General features: G+C 41.4%; 1 protein-coding gene across 2 annotated transcripts in view; it reads right to left on the bottom strand.

Annotated features, from left to right (window-relative positions):
• Positions 1 to 26,458, bottom strand: part of klf7b (Kruppel like factor 7b) — a 65,634-nt gene that overhangs the window by 16,326 nt on the left and 22,850 nt on the right. For both annotated transcript variants that reach the window (XM_020621301.1, XM_020621302.1), the window contains exon 2: positions 5,460 to 6,111. In XM_020621301.1, coding sequence (XP_020476957.1) covers positions 5,460 to 6,111 — 652 coding nt within the window. The remainder of the gene's footprint in view (positions 1 to 5,459; positions 6,112 to 26,458) is intronic.

Raw genomic sequence — 26,458 nt, 5'->3', positions numbered from 1 at the left:
TGGTAGAAGGATGTTGGAGATGGAGCTGCCAGGCAAGAGGTCAAGAGGAAGGCCAAAGAGGAGATATATGGATGTGCTAAAAGAGGACATGAAGTTAACTGGGGTGAGAGTAGAGGATGCTGAGGATAGAGTTAGGTGGAAACAGATGATTCGCTGTGGCGACCCCTAACGGGAACAGCCGAAAGAAGAAGAAGAAGAAGACGACTGTGAGGTTGTGCATTGCAGCTATTGCATCTGAATGTGCGCTTGATTATGTAACGATAAGCAACATTCACAAAGATTAATGCAGACTTGTTTTCTCTAATAATGGATTATAGAACTAAAGCAAGTTTCAACAATGTGCTAATTAATATGAACATTGACAGAGTTCTCAGTATGTGTAAGAGGAAAACATTGGGACTGCATTCAACTATTAAGCCTGTATTGTACCATAATGCTGTTACACACTTTGATTGGTGAATGTCTTTGTCGTTATGCCTCTGTGCCGGCGATAGCTGTGGCCATAGGCATTATGCCAGTTTTCCATCTGTCCCATTCTTGTGAACACAATATGTCAGGAACAATTGAAGGAATTTCTTCAAATTTGGCTCAAGTGTCCATTTGGACTTAGTGATGAATTATTTTGATTTTGGTGTTCAAAGGTCAAGTCCACTGTGACCTCATGTTTGTCCCATTCTCCTGAACACAACAATGTGGATAGCATTTCTGTAGCTGGTGATCAGGTTTGTTTAAACATGAGCAGCAGCACACACAGCAAGTTGTGATCACCTTCCCGTGGAGCTGATGAGTTCTGCCCTGATGATGAAAGCTTCATAGAAACACTTAAGGAACTTGCCTGGCTCCTTGTGCAAAACACTGAAACCAGGTGTAGTGTATGCTTGGAATTAACAGGATGATATTTCTGGTTACACTGATGTTTATATGCCTCTGCGGTGGCAATGACTGTAGCCAGAGCTATTGTGTTTTTGGGTCATCCGTCCATCCCAATCTTATGAACACGATATATCAGGAACACATTAAGGGAATTTCTTCAAATTTGGCACAAATGTCCACTTGGATTCAAGAATGAACTGATTAGATTTTGGTAGTCAAAGGTAAAGGTAAGTGGCCTTATATCTGTCCCATTCCCATGAATTTCACTGGTTGATGGCAGCATACAACCGTGACACGGTAATTCTAGTTTTGACTCGTTTCTTTTTATCTCGGGATGGTGGGATTGCTGTTCAGCTTTGAGATATATAACACAGATAACTTGGGAGCTATTGGAGGGTCTGCATGTATTTTTTCACATTTGATGGAGCTAAGCAGTTTCCCTCTGCCTCCCGTCTTCATGCTTGGCTAGTCTAAACATTCCTCTGATCTGTATAATGCAAATACATCATCATCTGACGAGACTGTCCACTTGTCATTTGTGCCACCAGGTTTCATAAACATCACAAACAACATTTCCATGACAACGTATTTATGGCTGTTTCCATGATAAGTCTGTAAAGGTTGCTGACGTGACGTACATTGTCGTTAATGTTGACCGAGTTCTTGCAATTCCACCTACCAACACAGAAGCACTATTTCACGACATGGTTCTATGGGAGGGAAAGAACAACCAACCATATGGGTCACGCAGGTTAGAGGACTTGTTGCTAGCTTAGTGTATTTTGCCAAAGTTGATGGAAGCATTTCCATCTGCAGTGCAATGTGTGCACATCAAAAGATTTCATCGGGTTTGTTGGCAGTTCCAGTGACGTGCGGTGAGGTTGACAGCTGGTGAGGCACTAACTCTTTTACAGTCTGATTTACAAATACAAATGAACCATTAACAACTTGTCTGTTAACAAACACTGTGTTATGTTTTATATCTCATATCAACATCCTTCACACAAACATGACCCATATTTAATTTGAGGTTAAAATTTATTCCAGTTGAGCTTATTTCTAACTAGAAATAATAAAAGTTTATGGTCTTACCTTTACTTGTACACGAAATCCATTTGTCAGCTGGTATGTATTACAAACCCTTTTACCGTTCGAATCCAATATTAAAACAAATGTTTTCAATAAAGAAGATCCTTCTGGACAAAAATGTCCAGACTGTCAAAAATGTTTTGATTGAAAGTCCAGATTTGCGAATTTTCTCAGCTTGGAAATGTAATCTTCCATTTTGATAAGGCGGATTGTAAAGGAAATATAAACAAGCACGAAGAAGATTGTAGGTAGCGCAAGAATCTGTGGGCTCACTAGCGCCCTCTGCCTTGAGGCAGGCGTACTGTTTGCCTCACCGAATAACTTTTTAACTGGGTTTTATGGTTAATCTGCGAGCCTAAACACGTTACAGAACTACATTTTATACATTATCCAGATTATGGCAAGGCAGAGCATATAATCAGAGTGTTTGAAAGCATTTTATTTGCGATATATAGAGGGACAGAGACACACTATTTGCATCGCGTACAGTTTGTGAGGATTACACGATCCACCGAGAGGCACAGCAAAGTGCTGCATCATCACGCATCTCCTCCATGTATTTGAACGGGACATACAGAAATTCTGCTTTTCTTTATTGAAAAACAATCCTTCAACATCGGATTAGAACGGCTAAAGGGCCTACAACACACACCAGCCGACAAATATTAACATTTATTATATTTTATGGTTAACAAATATTAACATTTATTATATTTTATGGTTAACTTTTAGTTTTTTCTTTTCAAGATTGAAGGGGAGGATCTGCCTCACCTGCCTCCCCTGACCGCACGTCACTGGGCAGTTCCAGAGAAAGGTGCCCCAGAAATGTTAGCTCCCAGAAACTTTGACTTTTAAAAGACAGACACTTTTAGACAGTCCTTTCAAAACCGCTCATCTACTGTGCTATCACAGGAGCTAAGTACATACATAATAGCAAAGAGGTGACATTTATTAGTCATCTGCTGTTGTTAGAGATACAACCAGATGCAAGAGAGTGAAAAGAAAACCAGAACACACTGGCTCCAACTCACCTTCACCTTACTACTCGAGAGATTTACTGAATTCATTTGTGTATCTATTAATGTTACAACTCACCTTTAATTGAATTTCTTGTATAGGAAAATAAACCTGTCTTCACATTGAAGCTGCAGCTCACAGAAATTGTTTTGGATATGAACAGAGGAATACAATTACCAACATAATGTTCAATTGCAGCACATGTACAGTAAACCCCTGTCAGACCTCACTATAATGATGTTTCTAATGACCTCTGGTGTGCACTATGTGACAATAAGTGTATTGATGCTGTGCAGGCTTTCTGCAGCTGCTCCTCCCTGTAGTCTCCGCTATGTTAATCCCTCTCTACATGTATGTTCAATGACTTATGGTCATAATAACCCAAAAAGAGGATTAAGCTAATTAAACCACAGTGCTGCACTGGTAATGAACACATCGGGAGGGAATACTCCACCCCCACATTTATGCCACACACATACAGAATGAAGAAGCTGCAGTGTCTTCAGGGTGTCTTCTCTTTCTCTGCTTTTAATAGCTCATCGCTGGTTAGCATGACTCAACTGTGGAATCTCCACAAGCTTAAAGACACTGCAGCTAGCTGTCACGCTACCAGAAAGCTAAATGCCCCACTCTGGATTAGGTATAATAAAGCTAAACTTGTGGACTCCTCTGGCTACACTAGGTACTGATCTGGATTGTAATGCTATACTTAAAGCCATGAAGTGGTCGCTGGGATCATATAATCCTGTAACATGCTGGATAAATGATGCCAAGGTTGCCAGTACTAATACAGCGGAGGGCTGCAGGCTATGCACTGTAATCCTGGTGAACACCAAGGAAACTGCTAACAGTGGAAGATGAAGAGTGGAGGCCATGAACTGCTCCAGATACTGTAAATTATGTTCTTGTTAAAGCTAAAGTGAAATGATGCTAGCTCCAGGTGGTACACAACTTTGCACAAGACTCATGCTGCAGATAAGGATTCAGCCTGAGTTGCAGGCTAAATGATGACCAATCCAGAAAGCATTTCAACTTGAAAACATATTTATGGATTCTCAGTACAAATCCATGCAGTCCTGGTTCTCATCACTTTAAAAGCAGTGATGCAGCTCTAAGCAATAAATATAAACAAGCTCCAATATGACTAAAATACATTTTCATAAAGTGTCTACTCTAAGGTATTATTGTTTTTACATACCACTAAACGTTACCAAATAAAAAGACAAGACTGCTCTTATTAAACCAACCTCAGACTTACCCACAACTGCTTGGTCTATAAACTTGATTGTGGAAATGATTTAAAGGTTTTGTTTCTATGCGTTATAGCTCACTCATTAAAAAAAACAGACTTATTTATTGAGTAGTTTTTACCGCAACAAATGTGGAGTTTCAGGCTGTGTTTATATTTAATCTCAGTAAAATCATGCATTCATCATAATCAACATAAGTCAAATCCATTCATGTGTCTGACTCTTCAATCCGAAACCTGTCTCCACATGCTAACGCTACAGGAAACCCTCAGATAACAGCCCCTGGACACATTATCCTGGTGTGTGATCTGGCTGAGGGTCAGTGGCAGGGCAGCTGTAGTTAGCAGCTAAAGCTGTATGTCAGACCTATTTGGACACAGCTGAAATCACCAAGCCATTTACAACTAGTCCATCAATCATCAGGCGAGTACTGAGGCAGAGCCTTTTGGCACTGATCTGGTATCAAGAGGAAATTAATAAATCTGGTGTCATCTGAGAAGCAGAAGAAAAGGAGAAGTCCTTTTAAACTCAAACCTCAACTAACTCACAAAGTACAGTATGTTGATGGTCTGGGTTACAGTATGTGCTTAGTCTTAATCAAAGCTCAAGGTTTCACCATTTCATCCCATTGTACTAGTGTTTTAAGATTAAACTACTTTATTCATTACTTCTAATTTAAATTCATAGAGTCTGTTGTATATCGTATATTACCCTACATGTCTTACTGTAAATATCAAGTGTACATATTTATTGGCAAATTAGTTCTGACAGTACAGACTGTAGATACAGTATCTACAGTCTGTACTGCTGTCGTTACATTCCTAGTTAGATACTAAACTGCATTTCGTTGCCTTGTACTTGTCCATGTGTAATGACAATAAAGTTGAATCTGATATAATCGAATCTTAAGTGCATTAGTAAAGTAACCTCGTGTATAAAGATGGTGCTGGCAACACTTTCAGGGCATTGACTCATGTTGGTTCTGCATCCCAGCACACTGGGTTTGTAATGGAACCTAGATTTAATGCAGGAAATGTAGTCAATTCCCTGTCAGGGATGCTCTATCAGACCTTTCTTGTTTAAGGACCATCTGCATTCAGCCTAGTCTTCAGCATTACAATGTCTGGCCATAAAACTTACTGGGTGCCATATCCCAATTTAAAATGTTAGCATCTAAATGTTGATTGCTTGCACTGAAAGTAACTGTGGAGAATGTAATGAAGGTCTGACCTGTGTGGGTCCTCTGATGCGCCTTCAGATGGGAGCTCTTGGTGTAAACCTTCCTACAGCCGTTAAACTGGCATCGGTGGACTCTCTTCTTGTTCTCTGGTACATCTCCTCCCAGACTTCCTCCTCCTCCCTGCTCACTGTCACTGAGGGCTGCTCCTCGGCTCTGCGGGGACGGTAATGCTCGTGCTGCCACCATCTTAGCTGCCCCTAATCCCACCTTCTTCGCCACCAGTTTAAGCGTTAATGTACCATCTGCTGTTGCAGTGAGCGTTTGCGTGGGTTTCACAAGGTGGCGGCCAAGCTCTGGTGATGATGGCGGTGTTAGGGATGTAACAGCAGCGCTAAGCTGTGCAGCGCTGACTCCTCCAAGGACTTGCTCCTTGGTTGTGAGGCTTTCAGTCCCTGCTTCTGCTTGGGTCTTGCTGGGGTTGGGGACCTGAAGGATCTTGGCCTGGACCTTGGGGAGAGTTACCAGTAGTGGAGGTGGGCTGGGCTGATCAGGGAGGCTGGGGAGGAGGGGATCCATCAGGTCCTCATCGCTGTCACCACCCTGCATGAACGCCGGCGTCAAGAGACAATCCAGCTCCTCATCAAAGAGCTCCGAGAGCCGCTTGGGCTCCGTCTGTAGATACCGCTCCAACTCTAGACATGTCTGCAAGAAAACAGACCCAGAGTCAGACAGAAATATACTGTACACGTTAGTCCAGTGTTTCTCACAACTCCAGCCACGTGCAGGATGCTGTGTCACTTTAGCTTTAACTGGCCTTCAGTCACCAGCCTTACACGGCTCTCGTATAGAGTACATATTACTTCAGGTTCTATCCGCTGATTGGCCACCAGCATGTCATTCATGCTTCTTCAACTTGTCACTTACTGTTTACAGCAGTTATTTGACGACTGGCCTCTAGTAACATCTACTCATATTCAAAGTGGTGTACAACTTCAAAAAAATGACAAGTCTCATGATTATGTTGCTGATGTCTTAAACACCAACCTCCTTATCTGTTGATGTTTTGGCTCCTTTGGCCTGTCAGGGGCCTGATGCACACAACCATCCACCCAGAGAGGTTTTGTAAACATATAAAAATATTCCACTAGTGGCAATAGATTATCTGGAAAATGTCAACCAGGCTTGGTTAACTGAACAAACAGATAAACGTAATAGTCTACTTCAATTCAAACATCTGCTGTAGACTATATTTCTCTGCAGCTGCTGACCATGTCACCTAGCACACCGCAGTCCTGAGAGGGGAGGAATTTACTCTGTGATTGATTGCTGCTGCTCGGTTGAGCTCTCCAGAGTCCTAAACTGTGGAAGCCTTGCCTGTTTCCCTCTATTCACTCAAATCAACCAGCCATGGAAGACAGAGGAAGGAAGGAGAGCAAGGTGACAGAGGGAAAGTCGAACAAAGGAACAAAAGAGAAGGAAGGAGAACAGAGAATGAGTGTTTTAATACTTGTTTATTTAATCCTAATCTAGAGATAACAGAGAAATCTGTGCTTTTTTTTTTATTTTAAAAACCGTCTCTTGGCACCTTGGTCAAAGGCACCTGCCTCCCTACCTCATGGGATTTGATCCAGAAAGCTGCTGGTCACTTACCCACTTTTCTATTCTCAAAGCAACACTTCTATTTACCCATTTATTTGTTTTATCTAATCCCTTCCCCCTCTTCCATGCACTATCAAGTGTACATGTGAGGTCTACACAGGACTGTTTAGTCAGTCCTGCTCCTACCGGCAACATTGGTCATTAAAGAAATTCTGTTTGCCTCATTCCTCAGAAAAAATAAGAGCCGTGTAGCGGCTACAGAGGATTATGACCTACACAATATAAAGCTTTTAAGGCTGTTTAATATGTGACATACATTTAAAACAAACCTTATTCAATGTTATTAAAAAGGTTGCAAAGATTGCATCTGATAGTTTAGGTGGTTTTAAACCAGATGTTTGAACATTTCATTTCAGTGCAGCAGTGTAGTTTTTATTCATACAATTGTAAAGTGCGTTAATCCAATGCAGTCACATTTATAATTAACTCTATAAATGAAATGTTGTCCTGCAGGGACAATGCTGAACCATGGTCTGACCACAATGCTGAACAATGGTCTGACCAACAGCAGAGTCAGGTTGAATTTCATGAAAATTCTTACTAAAATTGACTTATACCTGGAAAAAACCCGTTGACGGACTGAATTGCTATTGTAGGCAGTGAAACAAAGACACTTGGTAACAGAAAAAACAGATGAAAATCAAATGATTTTCAGAATTGTCCTTCTGCTAGCACATAATCTAAAATATAAAAGAATAGCGTAAACAATTAGAATGTTATGATTAATTATCTGCAGTTCTATGTGTAAAGCCACATTTAGTATACAGCTTCTAAAATCCTATAAATTGCAGGAAAACGGTGTCAAATTTTAAGGAGATTATGATTTTAAACCCTTAAATTGTTTGCAGAAGTAAACAAGTCCTGTGCACATAAGAATTGCGTTTGGCTTTTTCTGCAACACTTGTTCTTGTCAGAAGACATCAAGCCCGTCCTCAGCTTTGTAACCGTCCATTCAGCACTTTCTTTAAGCTACCTAGCTCCAACACGGTCCTCTAGCATACAGGTAGATACAGCCTTTACTGTATCTACCTCCTCTGTTTAGCCATTGGTCTCTGGCAGATGAATGTTCTCATCTTGATCATCTGGCTTGTTCCACCTCTGTCACTGGAACAAATTACAGCCAGTATACATGTTTTTTTTTTCCTCGGCTGCAGCTGGTTAACTCGGTGCATTCAGACCGACCGGAGCTGGAGCTTTACTCTGCTCGGCCTCGGTGGCAAGACAGACAAACCAGCGCATGTAGTTTGAGCATCTGCTCAGTACTGATAAGCTAAACTTCCCCCTTCCTCTTTTTCCCCCTTCATATTCTTCTTTCTTTTAAAAGAATGCCCTTGTTTCCTTAGGATGCTCATTTGCATATGAATATAAAGCAAAGATATGTCTTCGGGAGGTTACACTGCATCATAAGGAAACTTGAAAATGATAAGCACGTATGTAAAAAAATGTTTTGTAAAGCTGACATTAGTGTTTGGTAGAAAACCTTTTGGCTGCTCCTTTGTTCAGGCTGTTACAATGATTTGTTAGCATTTGTATTCCTTTCAGTAACTGCTGTGTGTAACACAATATCTAGTTAAGCATGGTAAAGGGGGGCTATTATATGTCTTTTTAAATTAGATCAGGCACTGGTAATGCTGAAACCAATACTGAAGATTATCAAATAGCCATCAGGTTATCAGGGATGGAACTTAAACAACCAAAGTGCTTTATTTCAAGACAGAGCTGCATGGTTCGGATAGCAGGATGATGAGTGCTTTGTTCATTGATTACTCACAGGGATGAGCAGCTCCATCTGCTGGGAATGATCTACACAATTAAATTACACACTAGTCACCTTTAATTATTTAAAACAGAATAGGCTGGAAGTGGGATTGCACTTTATATTTTTCATTAGTTACAGATTTTGAAGAAATCTTTGAATGTTGGTTCTATGTTACGTTATGTAACAGGTATCAGTCAGTGACACTGATTCAACTTTCTAATTAATTATGATGATGACAACAAAAAGCCAGTCATATTATACTGTAATATACATATACCATACAGATGGGTGACAAATTAAAGGACAAACAACCACAACAGCTTCAGTTCCCTTTAGCATTGGTTCCACAGGAAGTCCACTCAGTGACCCCTCATGCCCTGTGGATGGGGACACTGTCATCCTGGAAAACACCACTCATTTATTCTGGGTCTTCCTTTAATTTGCCACCTGTCTGCATGTATATATGATTCAATTCTTCAGATCTGGGGCTTATATCAGAATTCATTAAGTCCAAGACACATCACACGCACAAGCAGGCTTCTAAACAAACATGGCTATAACAATCCTATGGTTAATACAGCAGTTATCCATCCTATTGTTAATGGTTAAGTCCTATGGTTAATACAGCAGTTATCCATTAACAATAGGATTGATAAGTGTTATACACTGAACAAAGAAATGTATTCCAGGACCTACTGGTCATTAGGCTTGGATCAAGATTCCCAAGGTTTAAATGATATTATAGTATACACATAGACATAATTCTCATTGGTTAGAAAAGTCATTGTAACAATAGATGTGCATTCTCACCCCAACAATATCTGATGAGATATTCTGAACTCAAGGCTCACTTACTAGTGTTTTCTGGAACTTTTAATATGCAAAGATGCTTCATTTACTAAAGAAGGCTGTTGGACACAGTTGAAAACAGAACCAAAAAAGAACTGGTGAATGTAAAGTGACCTTTTCTCACAGATAGCAACAATACTTTGGCTTGATACTGTGTTAACTGACACCTGGATTACTGCTTAGTCACAAGTGATGGCTGATGGCTATCACAACCTGATAAGTGAAGTTTTATGAGGACTAAAACTAATTTCTCACACAAAACTGCAAGTGAGTTTAAATCATGCTACATCCTGGAAAGAACAATGTTCTAGCTGCATTTGTATGACGATTTAAGATTCAAGATGCTATGAGGGTGCAAAGGTCATCAAGAGGAGTACTTTGATTTAATTTATTCAGATTTTTCCCTGAATGCTTTCTGCTTCGTTAATGCTAATGCTTTTCTCCTGAAAGATTCACACTGTTGCTGCTTGAAGGACACAAACAAAAAGATATCTCGAGATAAAAGGAATGTTTTGTAGGAAAATGCTAAATAAGAATAATTCTTCTCAATCTAAAGTGTTTTTCTCTTATTCTCTCCAGTGCTTTGTAGAATTATATTTTGTTATGTGCATTATTCATCAGACAAAACTACAAGACCATGACAATTATCTCTCTCTGATACAGTAAACACAGTCCGTTAGGGATGGGTGAAGGAATACTGTATCGCTGTTTTCACTTGCACCAGAATTCAAAAATAGAAGGGTCTGTGCGTCTCCTAGAAGGGGCTGTGGGAGGTGGGCGGGGAGGACAGAGGGTAGAGAGAGCCTGGGGCTGAGAAAGAGAAGCGAGCGGCACTCAAACCCACAGCCGGCAGTGAACACACCGCCTCTGCCATCACATGTATGACATTCTCCTTTGTCTGTTTCTCCTACACACCATGAATATCAGGTAACCATGACAGGTAGGGGCTGCACCCTGTGTGTGCGTCTCAGTGGCTGCCGGCTAACAGCTCAGACGGCGAGCATGTGTAGGGCTCACCTCCTGTCCCCCTGCTCAGTCCCACACCATATGGAGGAAGGTCACATCGAATAACACACACACCTACACACACATGCAGGCACAGTGGAGCAGCCAGTAACACTCCTTTTCCACAAAAATGTTTGTCTTTTGTTGAAACATCGGTACAAAGACCGACATGCTGAGCTGAAGAAAACCTGTTGCACTGAAAAAAGTCAAATGTACAAGACTGAGTATAACAAGTAGTGCTTTGACGGAAGACAAGTGGAGTCCAAGGGGCCGCTGACGTATAAAACACCCAATCAGGAAGCTTCTGATTCTGTAACTGTAATATTGAGCTTTGTAGAACATATTGGAAACATTTTCAAAATCACTTTTCAGAAATAAATACTGTGTTTGTGCATCCCGTCTTGCGAGCGTTCACACACTATCCCAGCAGTCAAAGCTGGCTATGTTGCCCCAGAGGCACTGAGCGGCCATAATTTCCTGAAGTTAGCACGAGTCAGAGTCAGCTGTGCATACACAAGGTTTTGTGAGCTCTCAGCTTTGTTTACATTCCTGTAGCTCCTCACGCTCAAGCCTGGGGTTTGCCAATGAAAAGACAAGTCACCCAGTGCAGAAGTTTGTTTCATGGACATTTTTATAGATTTTGAGCAGCATAACGTTCTATGGCACAGAAGAAACAGCTAATCCCCAACTGAGACACTGACAGACATCAACTATGAGTAGAGGCAGACCATTGTCAGTTTAGGTATCTGTATATGGAGTGCTGAAAATACTGTTAACATAAAAAAAAAAAAATGACGGGCCTTGTCCTTTTACAGATGTGCTTTTGTTGCCTAAGCTGGACCAGATGCCACAACACATATTTGCTGTTGCGTTGTAGTTGTATGTAAATGTAGTTTCTAGAAGACAGGGTTGATAAATGGACATTCAGCCCAAATGATCTGTTTAACCAGGTTACATTTGTTCACTAACGAGCAAACCCGAACAAATTAGTGTGTGGTTCCTTTTAAATTAGCTCAATCAACTCCATTAGTGTTAGTATTATTGGATTTTATTGCGATGTAGTTGTTTAGTTGACTTTTCTGTAGTTGTTTAACATGTGGGAGATATTGTGGTTGTCAGAAATTCCCAGTTTCACCAATTTCTAATTACAACTAAGAGGCTGAGGTGAAGATTTCTTTCCCATTCAGTTTCTCTTAGTTACAATCTGTGATTTGATGTGAAAGCAACATAAAGTGAATAATGAAGTAATTATGCTGATATCACTGGCTCTCCATAACATCAGCTACTGAGGCTCATGGGTAGTGTAGTAAAAACAAGATTTCTGTGACAATACCCTAAGAATAGATTTATTAAATTATCCTGAAGTGTCAAGTGTTTCTGTCTCATTTCAAAATGTGAATTTCCAGTGGGAGAAATACTTCTAGGACCAGGTGCTCTTGCTATTTGCTGCACCTCAACAGGCTTTATAGTTTTTATTGTTTAATCTGTGTAGGAAACCAGCCATCAATAAAGATGATTACACTGTACATGTGAGCTGTCACATACAAACAGAGGTGAACTGGGGATCTGCAGATGTATTTAATGTGCCCTTTCACTACTGCATTTCAAGGACAACTAGTTAGCTAGCCCTTTCACTACTGCATTTCAAGGACAGTTAGTAAGCTCGAGGTCAAGGTCAGCCAAGGTCAAGAGCTGCACCACTGCTGGCATGAACCAGCTGTGGATGACCACATCATGCACTTTAATTCACAGCTCTAAATATTCTACTGCATATAGACTCTCTACATTATGTTGACTTGTAAAATCAACTCTATTTATGTGTGATCAGATTGTGGATATATTTCATACAGAGCCCTCAAGAGAAAAACAATGGAAGAAATCCATCTTTTCTTCTTGTATCCTCTGATCTCTGTGAATATTTTTTCTTCATATTTGAGTGTTTTGATTTAATATCTCATCTAAAATAGCTACCAGTGACGTGCACGTCCTGCCTGTGTGTGTGTGTTTGTGTTCTCAGCCTGCCTAGGTCCATTAATAATGAATGCAGAGAGCAGAGGGCTCTGGATGGAAGCGCTAAGAGCTTTTGACAGACAAAGGATCGCCAAGGACGAAGCTCAGCAAACAGACTGAAGTGGATTCAGCAGTTCGTCTGTGTTTACACGGGCACAGTTATGTGACTATTACCAACATTTCCATTAGGACAATGGTGAAATTAAGCTATTTGATTCTGTAAAGTGACACTTACTGTAATGATCCACTTCAGATATGGCTTTGCCAAATAAATGACTATGGCTATGCAACATAAGAAACATCAACATTTCTTGCTGTAAGAATTCAAGAAACATTCAGCTAAAATGTATTTAACCTAGAAAAGCATATTAATCAATTAGTTAATGTTTAGATAATAACATGACCTGAGACCCAATTTTATTACCTGGCCTAGTAAGACTAGCTTTAGGAAAAATGAAGCAAGCTTTTGCAACTTCTTGTTATGTTTTTGTCACTTTTGTTGAGAAGTGGCATTTACCAATTCCAGGCTGTGACATATACACAACTGAGCAGCTGTGCCAGACTAAGGTCCCGTTCAGACCGAGTTTCAAAGGTGTGTTTCAGCCCTGGCCATTCATTTCTATGGGGGACTAAGTTCACCACCACCACAGGAGGCTCTGACAGAACGATGCAGTCCTGTACAGCAAAAAAGTTGGATCTGGTTCAACCTTTGCCACACTGGATGGTGACATCATCCGGCAAAACGCCCAACTTTACAACAGAAATGAACATCTTTAAAACAATTTGGCCAAGTTCCCCTTCCCTGCTACCTGTATGGCGGGTGAATTTTTATAAAACTCACTCACTTATATTGAGGCTAAAAGTTACACACAGTTAAAGGTGTGGTCACTGAGTGGTCGGTGGGAGGATCCAACCACAGGTGGATAGCCACTAGCTGTCTGGATTAGCCATAGCATAGTGAAGCACTACGAAGATGGCAAAAGCCAGACTTCAGCTTCAAAACTCAGAAAGCCAATGAGTAACATCACAGAAGGTTTGTCTAGCCTATAAACAGTCAGTAGTTAAAACACAGCAGTTGTGTTTTTGTGTTTTACTGCACTCAGTCTGAACACCCGCCAAGGTGCGGCTGTGGATAGCACTAGGTGTTTGGTAGAGACAAGTCACAAACATAAACGTACATGTACTAATGCCAGTAAAAATCACACCCACTCACCTTCATGACATTCAAAATAGAATTTTAACACAAGTCTCAGTAAAACTCCTTACACCTACACCAAGATTTGCAAATAGAGAAGGCTCTGCCAAAAACAACTCAGTCACTCTGGCTTACCTATTATGGTGTCAAACACGTTAAAATTATCCATTTGCTCACGGTTTCTTTAGTTTCCACATAAAACTGAGATTATCATCATACTTGACGATTAAGACATCGCTGTGATGTCAAACAGATGAAGCCTGCAGTGGCTCCGTCAGCAGGGGACACACGGATGGCAGGTACACACTCAAACAAGACAACAGCTTTTATGTCAAGAATGGGATTTTTCTCACAGAACTGCTTGACAAGCTGAACAGCAACACTATCTACACTGCACAGACACAGACACAGGTCAGCACGGAAAAATCCAAACTCCTTGGAAAATGAACAGACCCGCTCCTGCGCTGCTTGATAGATTTAAATATAACCCCGTCGTCTTGTTTCTGTTTACTGCCAAGCGATTTCAATGCTGACATCAGCAGCTGCAGCTTCACAATGAGTAGCAGGAACTGAGAGACGGTGTCAGGTGAGAAACAAATCACCAGATATATAAACAAGTTCTTCTGCAGTGAAATCAAATGTGAACAGAGCCAACATGTCCATTCCAATTGCCCACGGTGTTATAAAACAGTATGTAATGAGATGATGAGTTTAATGTTGGCTTGTGCTTTCTCTTCCAAAGAATGTTCATCAGACTGACTTTTTAAAACCAAGCTAGAAAAGGTTTGATGGCTCATGCGTTTGCCTTATACACTGTGGTATTTCAGTAGCACTGGTGAGTAAATTTAAACAGTCAGAAGGACCCTAAATGTTCCTTTAAATAAATCTCACCATAGAAAAACTCACTGGCCTCAACCAACCAGTCAACCCCTTTGTTTTAAAAGCAGGGGTACAACTTTCTGTGCTCTGGGGTGAAGTGCATTTTGTTTTTTTTTGATGACTCTACCATGGCTGCAGGACATTCAGCCAAACCGACGGACAGAGAGGTGGAATGTAAAGCCCACCCACAAAAAACAAAGTGATTTAGCACGACGACGGACCAATCGGGATGCTCGCTCTTCCTCTTCATCACCAGGGAGCTGCTAAGAGCACTAGCACGACGGTGGTGTGGAGGTTTGTACACAACATGCCTGTAAATCTTTTGGACTCTGAGAAAACTCATTTTACTGACCTTTGAACTTACTGTGCGGTAATGTTTTTACTGTGGTGCCAAAAACGGTCATCAGTTGTTTAAAGTACATATTAAATATAGCTGTGTTGGCTGCAGCAGACAACTGATGAGTGATCAGTTTCACACTGCCGTACAAAGCCTCCTTGTGTGGATCTCATACTCGCAGTCTAATCCTTTCAAGTTTGTTCCCGTCTCTCTTTATCTGTGTGTGCATTACTGTATGTTTATTTTGACTCCACATTATACAGCTTTTGGCTTCAAATTATGTTTTTCTCTTCGTTTTCTCATACAAAGAGGTCCTAATTAAAGCGCTTTGGCTTCTATAAACTGCTCTTTGAAGCTCTACCTCTTGATGGATCTCGCTCTCTCCACACAGCAGGCTCTGATGGCTAATTAGCCACTCAAAAGAAAAGGCAAAAAGAGGCTCTTTATCCAGCTAATCTGCTGATGTGGCTGTGTACACGGTGGTTGTGTGTGTTTGTAAGAGTGAGAAGAGCATAATGACTTTTAACTGATGTGTGTGAATATGTAATGCCTCACGCTCATTGCTGTGTACAATATCAAACGGGTGCCAGTGGCAGCGAGCTGCTTCCTCTATGTCTGAGCAAGCATCAGTGCTGCAGAGTGAGTGTGTGCTTTGTTAGACACTAAAGTGCAGTTTTTATGAAGCTGCCTGTGAAGATGCCAGAGCTGTTTGAGTCACTGCAGCAATGTCTGAATGTAGCTGCACTGATTTACAACTGCACCTCCTGCAATCTGATCAAAATCACTCAAAACCAAGTACATTAACGCTCAGTTATACCAAAATTATTTTCTTCTCATTCGTGTGGTGTCAAATTCACCAAATCATTTTAGTTCACATCAATGAACTGTCAAAATTAGAGGCTACGCATTAAAGATCACGAGAAATGCTGCTGCTAATGTTTTAAAATCTGGATGTTTTTACTGCCTCTTCAGTTCTCGACTTTTATTTTAATGAGGCAAAGACGCGAACATGTAAATCTGTGAAGGACTGTTGCAGCGGTGAGTGCCAACCTGAAAAATACATCAATCCGGTTGATAAATCCAACATCCTTGGAACGGGAAAATAGCAACCAAGGTGAGCGCTGAAGCATGTTTGTCTTCATCTTGTTTATGCTTCTTTACTAATAATGCATGAAAAATACTACATGGTCTAGTGTAAGGGGACACATGAACATTCCAAACTACGCTTGTTGAAAACCTCAGTTTAAAACCACAAGCATTAATCTGCTGCTCCAACAGCCTCCCCTTCTAGTTTCAGGCTTTCCACAGGCTGTTGAACCTGGCTGCAGGGATTTGGTCCCATTCAGCCACAAGAGCATTAGTGAGGTACAACAGCGATGTTGGCCGATAAGGCCTGACTCGCAGGTAGCATTGCAGGTCATCTCAGAGGTGTCTGGTGGGGCTGTGTTCAGGGCTCTGTGTGGACCAGTTAAGTTCTTCCACACAAAACTGGAAAACCCATTTCCTTTTAGACCCGACTGTGCATGGATGCGTTATCGTGTTGAAACAGGAAAGGGCCAAACACACACTGCCGTGACAAATCTGGAAGCAGATTATTGTCTGCAGGATTTCCACACCCGAACAACCCCCAACTAAATGCATAGATGTGGGGGGTCCACAAGCATCCAGCCATGACATACATGTATACCAGCCGAAGCCAAAATCCCTCTGCAGGATGGTGAACAGCTCAACCTGCCTCCAATGCTACAACTGTTGCAAAGCCTTTCTGTGGTTATGAAGTTGCTTCACTGCTTCTCATTTGTGCCACTAAAGCAAATACTACAGGATCCATAAGCAGGTTCTTATAGGGTCAACAAAAATGTTATCATCTAAATTTAAAAGCTGATAAATAATTTTTTTTATTGCCAATCAAAATAAAGTGCATCAGATCTCATGGATGCTTTGTTTCTATCAGTCTTTTTGTTCCAAAAACATTTAAATCCTTAAATCCAGTAGCAGGCAGGACTAAATAGCAAACGGAGTCTGAAGCTATAGGAACGACATTGTTCCCTCATGGTGCTTCAGAAGACGGAGGCTACCATTCACTGATCAACTCCTTTCTCTGGATGAAGGTAAAACCAACTGCTGGTCAGAACGATGGTGGACTCTGAGCTCATCATATCCAAGCTGCACAACAACAGTTCAGTCCCTTAACCATTCAGCTTTGAGTGGTTTTGACTTCAATGCAGAGAAACATGATAAAACCTGGAAAACACAGAATCTGAGCATTTTGTTGTTTGCTGATTTAATTTTTATGCTAATGCAAACAGTTGCCTAGAGACACGTTTTGTAAAAGATGGAGTTTCTAGTTGAGGGTCATCTTCCAGCTTGTCACTGCTCCTCACACACATCCTCTAAGGAACACACACAGCTCCAAGTCCAAAATATGGTCCAGGCCGACCTCACCATGCACACACATTGCCAATAAAAAACAGCAGCAGTCAGTCAGTACTGTGTGAAACTCGAAGCAGCGATAAAGAAGCCGACAAAACACAATGCTGACAGAGTCGACACCGTTTGTGCGACACCTGCATGCGCTGGCAGTGTGTTCAGGTATCCTCTCACCCTGCCTTTAATTGAAAACGCAGCAGGACAAATGGAGGAGAGTCCCTCGGGCTACGATTTGAAAAGCAGGAGGAGGGTTCAATAAAAGAGGTTAATGGAGACGAGACGTGACGGGAGACAGAGGCGACACCACCTCAGACATCGAGCTGAGAGAAGGTTCATCTGGAAAAACTGAACAAGGCTCAGTCTGCGGCAAATGAGTCGTTTCATCAATAATGAATCAGATTTTCTTAAATTAACAAGTTAATAGTTTAGTTGACAAAATGTTAAAGATACTGACAAATCCTACCTGTAAATGACCAGAGCTCAAAGATACATCTGTGAATACCAGTGAGACAGAATCACCATATATACAGTACTGAGTGTTTATGGGAATGCACTAACCTGACATCGCTCGACTTGTAAATAGAAAACTATCCATAAATATTTTTCTCAGGGTCTTTTATTTTGACAAGAAGGAATTTCAGAAGACACTTTCAGGAAATTCTTGTTCATCGTCTAATTGTGCCTTGCAGGTGCACGGCGTTAACATCTGAGGGTGTGCACGGCCAGTATTCTGAAGTAAAGCAAGATACAGGTGGGTGACAAATGAAAGAAATCCCAACATAATGTGTCTCAGTGAGGTGCTGGACCGTTTGTGGAACAACCTCACTGCTCCTTGGCATTGATCGTACAAGCCTCTGGACTCTCCTGGAGGGATGAACCCTGTTCTTCCAACAGATATTCCCTCATGTGGCGTTTTGATGGCGGTAGTGGAGACACTGACTAACATGTCGCTCCGATATAGGTGTTCAACTGGGTTGAGACCGGGTGACTGTGAAGGTCATAGCATATGCATCAAACTGTTCAGTGACCCTTTGTGCCTGTGGATGGGGGCAGCGTCAGAGGCCACTCATTTACTCAGGATCATCCTTTCATTTGTTACCTGTCTGTATGTGGGGTAGCCATCAGAAGCAACTTGGGGTTCAGCATCCCGCCAAAGGACTGGGGGCAATGGAAACTGAACCACTGACCTTCCAGTTAGGGGACGACTGCTCTATGTCCTGAGCCACAGCTGTCTGGTTTAATCTTAAAATAAGACGGTATGAGATAGAGACCAGTTTGACAACAAAGAGCCAATTAGAAAGCTCCAAGCTCAAGAGCAACAAAGATGATTAGCCAATGAGAGTAAGAGTAGGGGAGTCAGTGAGTTCATGCTTTTATTGCTTACGTTGAAGCTCGCACACACAGCATCACCTCCGACCTCCAGCCTCAGCCAATGAAATTTTAATCATCAGTCTCTGATGGAGGAGAGCACTCAGACTCTCCTGCTGCGTAACTGCTCTCTCTCTCTCGCTCTCTTTCCAGCTTCTCTCTATTCTCTCCATCTTTTCATGCCCCTGAGCAGCCATCTCCCTCCTCCTCCTCCCTCTCACCTCGACAAACACCTCCTCCCTCCTCTTTTCTCTTCATTGCACACATTTCACCTCCTCCTCCTTCATTCACAAAGCAAAGGTCACCTGGTCTTCTTTCTCCTTCGCCTCTCCCTCCTCTTCTGTCCTTCTCTTTTTCATTCACATTTGTTTCTTCCACTTTACCTCTTTCTCCAGTTTTTTTAAGAGAGAGAGAGTTTGGGGGCGGCTGTGGCTCAGGAGGTAGAGCGGGTCGTTTCCTAACCGGAGGATTAGCGGTTCGATTCCCGGCTTGTCCAGTCAACGTGTCGAGGTGTCCTTGAGCAAGACACTGAACCCCCAGTTGCTCCTGGTGTGTGAATGCGTGAGTGCTTGGGAGTGTGAATGGCCGAATAGTGTGAAAGCGCTTTGAGTGTGCTGTAAAGCATAGAAAGGCGCTGTACCAGTATAAGACCATAATAGAAAATAATTTTGTTCATTACTAATTTTAAAAACAATCAGCCGAGTCCAGCTGATATCAGAATTGGAATATGGTCTAATAGAATTTGACCCTGATTAACAGTAACTTCATTTCATTTACTGGTTTTCCAATCACTGAGAATGGTCACATTCAAATGAAAGTGTATCCAATGTACAATTAAATAAGCATCTTATTAAGGTCAATTATGGAACCCAGTGTGAAAACACTACAGCGGAGTGAGAGTCATCCATCCGATCCACACAGACCGTTACCCTGCTACAGCTTCACTTAATGTCAATAAAAAAATATGACTGCGGTATTGTACAGCCCGTTGTGAACGCTGCAGAAACACTTCAGAAAATGTGTCAGTACCGAGTTTCTCCTCCTCAGACAAAACTGTCACAAGAGAGACATTAGCCAGAACACTAACTCATCCTATCTGTCTCTTTCACTGCCACACACACACACACACACACACACACACCCCATTTTCACTGTCCACGGTTATTAAATACAAAGACATAAAATTAATTAACAGCTTAATCACTTGTGCACACACACATGCTCAAACATAGAACTCTAAAAGGACAAGGCAGGTATGGCCAAATTAGGTCTGGCACCCTGGGGGGGAAGTGTGTGTGTGTGTGTGTGTGTGTGTGTGTGTGTGTGTGTGTGTGTGTGTGTGTGTGTGGGGGAGGGGGGCAGCTATTTTGTTAATTGGCTGAGATGGGTAGATTGAAATCTGTGACAGAATCATCTGTTCCTCTGTCTGTTGTGCTTTCTGTTAATGAAGCTGCTCTCTGTCTGAATCTCTCTCTCCCTCTCCGTCTGCAGGTCATTTGTCATGTCGGACGCCCTGTCCTCCACCATGAGGCATTTGTCTAGGCCGGAAAAATGATGGTCTTGTTGCCCACACATCATATCCAGACGGTGCATACACTTACACACAGAGACATCGCCTAACCTTTTAGTTAAATTGTACATGAATTAATCTATTAATACGGTGGTGCCTCTTTAGCTCCTCGTGTTCTTTGAATATGTACCACTTCCTGTGATGCTCATCTAAAACAAGTGGTGCAGCATATCATGTGGAGTTTCATTATATAAAAAGAACAAAAAAAACCCTGCAGTCTTTGCAATTGCAGAAAAAAAAAGCTGCAAAACATTACTTGTCACATCTCACAGCGAATCCAAATGAAGCCAGTTATTTTCGGTTTAGGAAAAGTTTTTGTGCAACATTTGCACTTGGAATCTTGTGTTAAGTATTAATTTAAAAATGTATTTATAACCACACAACAGCTAAAAGCAATGTTCCTGTTTAAATTGTTTCATGAAAATGTCTTGCTTGCAAGAACTGAATGCATTCTGGAGAATTCCCACTTCACCCAAGTACATTGTGCTGAGCTTCTGTTGTGTAAACACATGATATGAAAAAGGTCTGACATGCTCGAGCTTTATTGTGATACAGTTAAAATCCCCACTAATTACATTCTTATTTAGATTTCCCCAGAGGATCATTTTCTAATAGCAGAATAAATAAATCTCTTTATCATACAAACAGAAAGTCACTTTCAGCTTTTCCCGTTTAGGGGTCGCCACGGCGAGTCGTCACACTGACGAATCGCATGTTGACATTTGGCACGTGGTTTACGCCGGGATGCCCTTCCTGACGCAACCCTGACTCGAACCCGGGCCGCAGCGGCGAGAGCGCCGTGCCTTAACCACTAGCCTACCATGGACGGCCTTTCTTATCATACAAATACTTTTTTTTTTTAAATCAGCTCAAGTGTAACTGAGATACTTGAAATGCTGAGTGCGTTCTCCGAGTGCTTGTTCGCGTCCATTCACACCACAGATTGAGAGTCACAGATTAAGAGTGAACATTAAACACTTGATGTGAGGCAAACCATTGACTCTGAAACTTAAATCAGAGTAAATGTGAGAGGTAAAGAGACACTTCTGCCAAGAGGTTTGATAAAAGCTGGTCGTTTTCCTGCTAGAGGAAAAAGAATGATCTGAACAGAAGTGACATGATCACGCTCAGATCAGATGAAACACCTTGTGGAAGTGGCTGGCAATTGACAAACTCACTCATATGTTCCGGGCTGCAGACTCTCCACAAGGGAGAACCATAAATTTGGACAAGGGACTATGACGAAGTGAATGTGTCATTACAGTACAGGCTCCCTGAAAACCATTATTATTCAACACTTATTGTGAACTGGCCTAATGTGTACCTTGAAAAAACAGGGATTTTTCTTTGCACAAGGGTCCACAGTCCTGGTAGGGCTATGTGCATCATAAAAACGGTTCTCTGTAGTAGAACTAAGGTGGGGTGGGGTGTGTGTGTGTGTGCATCAGTGGGTAGAGCAGTCGTCTCCCAGCCGGAGTGTCGGAGGTTTGAATCTCGGTGCCTGCAGTCCACGTCAAAGTGTCCTCGGGCAAGACATTGAACCCACAAGTTGCCCCCGATGGTTAGAGCCATCGGTTCTGTACCAGAAACAAATTCCTTGTGTGTAACATACTTGGCCAAATAAAGGTGATTATCCTTATTATCTACAAGAAAACTGTTCGTTAGGCCTGAACCATAGCATGTTAATCTCCCTCAATATCAAAGACTGTGCAACACACCCATCAAAAATAAAAAAATAGAATTTGTTAAAGAATAAGAGATCTGAGTTTTTCCATCATAAAAACATTTTTGCTGGTCAAACCGTTTCATATACACGCTGAGACTTAATTGTAAAATGCCATGGCCTGTTCTAAATAGTGGATATGAGGTGTTGACAACGGCTAAGATACTAGAACTATAAAAACAAAACTATTTACCTGTACAGCCAAATCTTTTAACCAAACTCCTATGAATAAGTTCAACTTCGCCTTCAGATGGAAGACAAACACTGACGCACTAATGCTTCCAAGTTTGACAAGATCAGCTGGTGTTTTTCAGATCAACATTACATCAAATTACTGACAGATACATAAATGTATTGCTGCTACTATCATCACTGAGAATCAACACCAAGCATCTTTGACCAGTTTTTACACTAACAAAACCAAAACTGCTGCTTCCAAAAGTAAAACCACAGCACTTAGCGCACGAGCCGCTACTTCTACTGGAAAGAACAATAAAATATCAATAGATTGTGATTTCACATAAATGATGTGTAATTACGTTATCAGCTTTCAACAACCACATATTACATGGGGGTTTGTTAGCATTCTGTGGCTAAGACTTACTGAATGTGATGTATTGATAAATGCTAACGAAATAATATTCGTATTTTTGCTGATGGAACAACAACAACAACAACAACAACATTGCACATATCACCATTTGTGATGATGGACAGCCACTTCAATAACGAAACGTTAATTTGCTCTAGATGTGTTATGAGAAGAAGAGGAGAGAAACTACCTGGATGTTTGCATACTAAAAATACCCTCCCCTGACATTTCCTGCTGCAGCTACTCTCTGAGGAAAACAGTAATGCAGCAGAGAGAGGACAGAGGCAGACTGCTTATGTGTGCATTGTGTGAAACTGTAGTATATGTATGATTTAGAGAATGTTTGTGTGAGAAAGGTGTGCGCAGTTGTGTATTGTCATGGTCCATCTTCATTGCATGTCTAAAGAAGTTTTAATGCATTTCAGAGTCATTTTAGTGTGTTAGGGCTGATACCGACAGTACAACACTTTAGGACTGAAGCGGTCAATGGAGAATAGGTGAATTTCTCTTATGTTATCATTCCTTGGCCCTCGGTTCTCACTTGACCCAGAAGTCGTTCTCGTCTGCCATGATGAAGTACATCCCAAAGCTCTTGTTTCCGCTCTGAAGAGCGAGGACTGAGGACACCCACCTGAAGGAGCTATAACCGAAGATACAGGGTTACAGTCTGTTACGGACTGACACGCCCCTTTATTGGAAATTAGTTTGTGATTGGATGCTTCACAATACTAATGTCATCATATCCTTAAAAAGGAAAGGACGCCTCATATCAGTTAAAACGGGTTTCCTTTGTTCCTATCTCCTTGCATTTTACGAGTGGACCTAAGACGCGAAACGTGAATGCAATTAGGAGAATTGGGATTCACCTAATGTTTCTGGCAAATGTCCACTTCCATACTGTCCCTGAACATAATCCACCAAGTGATTCTGTTGCCACCACAATGTAAGTTTAGTGGTATATAATAATGTAATTCCTATGAGACAAATACATGCATGCATACTTAATTTGAGCTCTTTAAAAACTGTCAATGAACAAACAAGGCCTGAAACAGACCAAAAATGAGCAATACTAATGTCATCATATCCTTAAACAACAGACATCATTTCATCAATCACCATATCAATTCACTCACACGTGTTGCAGACGAAGGTACAAAAGGATTCTCTGAGAGCTTGTGTGGTCATAGACGCATTCTGTTTTTACCATACCAAATCCCTATCACATGGAATTCTGAATCTTCTTCCCCATTTCTCTGCCTTCAAAACTACAGGAACAGGAGTCAAGCCGTTTAGAAAAGTAGCCTATAAATAAGGGCCTGGTCACACCAACATTTACAGAAGTGAAATATCAAACCAAACTGTAATCATCTCAGTTGTAGTATGATCAGTGGGTTGTCTTCAAGCTAAGCTACTGAACCGTTGCAGCAGCACTGACCAGCTATTAGCCGTCTCACCCAATTTATATAACCCGCCCTGCCCTGCTAAACAACAATATGGTCTGCAGTCAAGCGTCAGACCGGAGTGGACAATACAAATACAATCCATTGATTTAACTATACTACCTTAATGCTTGGTCAGCCACCACTATGTCAACAAGCTTCCTTCACCACCCATTAGTATTTTGTTGTACTACTTTCTGCTACAGGTAATTCACTAATGCTGAGGCAGGCGTGAGAAAGTAAGTACAGGAAGAAAGTCTTATCTGTCCACACACCCAGCGAGCAATGTACCTTGTTACTAGTTTATTTAGCAACAAAGCAGTTCGTCAGATCATGTTTCCACCACAAACAAACCGCATCAGCATTCATTCATACTTGGACCAGGACTTGGCATGGTTGTTTTGGGTTGCAACCAATAATGAATCCTCTGCCCAAATCAACTGTATGAAGTGAGATGTTAAACAGTCCAAGTCCAAGTCGACTAAACAACGCAGATTATAAAATACCTTAAGAGAAACCATGACAGCCTGGACTGGAATCTACTCAAAACCAGCATGAATTCAGTTCAAGTCCATATGAGCACCCTGATCTTTTCTTTTAGGTCCACCCCTTATATGACAGATGTGATCTTTAATTGACAGCAGATTTATTGTATAGTTGTTCAGTCTGTCTACATGCTGATCATAATGACACAATCAAAGTGGCGTAGCTCAGGACAGTATTGACAAAAACAGGTGTAATCCTGTCTAAAACTAACAAGCTCATATCACACACACAGAAACACACACACACACACACACACACTCTAACCTCTCCTATCAGGTCTCTCTTCTCTCTCTCCGTTCCTAATTGACCATGAAAGTACCCCATAAATCGAGTTACTGCATTGTGCCTGTCTAGTCATATAAAAGTGCTTTAATGGTTCTGCTTGGAGCTCTGTTGGGAACATTAGGCAGAACTCTCCACATTCATTAGCCCATTAGCCTGTTTCAATATTGACACTGTCTCATTTGTCCCCTTCTAGAGACACTCTGGGACCAGGTCTGAAACCTGCCCTCTGGCTCTGCTTTGGTCCGGATCAATCAGTGCTGTTCCACTGTTTGCTAATAGGATCGACATTATCGCTTTGGGAAATGTCTTGAAGCCAAATACTAGTGAAGCACAAAACAGAAACAGGTCTTTTTTTGGTAGTGGCCTGGTTACTTGGCCCAGTTTTCATAATAACAAAAACTTAGAACTTCATTGATAACAGCTGACAAATCACCAGCGTTTAGGAAATGTTTAATGCCATGTAAATGTCAGAGAAGTCAGTGAATGTTTCCATGGGACGGAAAGCTGCAGCCACAAAACCATTCTACTGTATCTGTGGGGCATATCTCTTCAGTGGAATGCTAAGCAGTCTCCTTGTATATACAGCGTACCAGCTGTAAACACAGCATACACAACAATACATTGTTTATACGATAATTTATAGCATACACAACACTGCAGAGTAGGGAAAAACAGCTACAGTATAAATATGAGAGAAGCAGACAGAGGATTACTTCTTCTACTAATAAATGAAAAATTTTACTTCAACTAAACTAAATAAAAGCTGCATTACTGGATGACTCATACTTAAAATCTCTTTAAATATAGAAAGTCAAAGCTCAGGGAATGAAGCTGCTGCCACGTGAGACAGCAAGGCAGTCTTTCCTGTAAATAAGACGGGTGACAAAGTAAAGTGTCTCAATAAGGTGCTAGGCCACCACGTGCACCTTAGCATTGACTCTCCAAGTGTGAGAACTTTACTTTACTTCCTCATTTGGTGGATGATGGTGGTGGTGATGCTGTCGCTTCCACATCGCCCTTAGGTGTTCAACTGGGTTAAGATCTGGTGACTGAAGGCCACAACATGCTGTACGGTTCACGTCATTTTCATACTCAAGCCATTCAGTGACCCTTGCAACCTGTGGAGAAGCATCTGCATTTGTTATGTTTCTCCACTCATTTAAGTTTTCCTTTAACTGTCACCTGTCTGCAAACGCATATGGTAATAATACTTTCAAAGGCGATTAATACCCTATATACCGTGTTCACATTAAATAGACAAATTCCAAAACATTAGCACAAAAACAGTATTCTGCAGAGATCATCTCTGTATCTGCCAGCCTTACTGAACAGCACTGCACTGAACCCAATGAACTCACTGAAGGAAGACATTATGTTAATGGTGAGATATGAGACTGCATTCC

The sequence above is a fragment of the Monopterus albus genome, unplaced genomic scaffold (assembly GCF_001952655.1).
Source record: "Monopterus albus unplaced genomic scaffold, M_albus_1.0 scaffold257.1, whole genome shotgun sequence".
Classification (NCBI taxonomy): Eukaryota; Metazoa; Chordata; class Actinopteri; order Synbranchiformes; family Synbranchidae; genus Monopterus; species Monopterus albus.
Note: the sequence above shows the minus strand (reverse complement) of the source record. Positions and strands in the feature narration are given on the sequence as shown.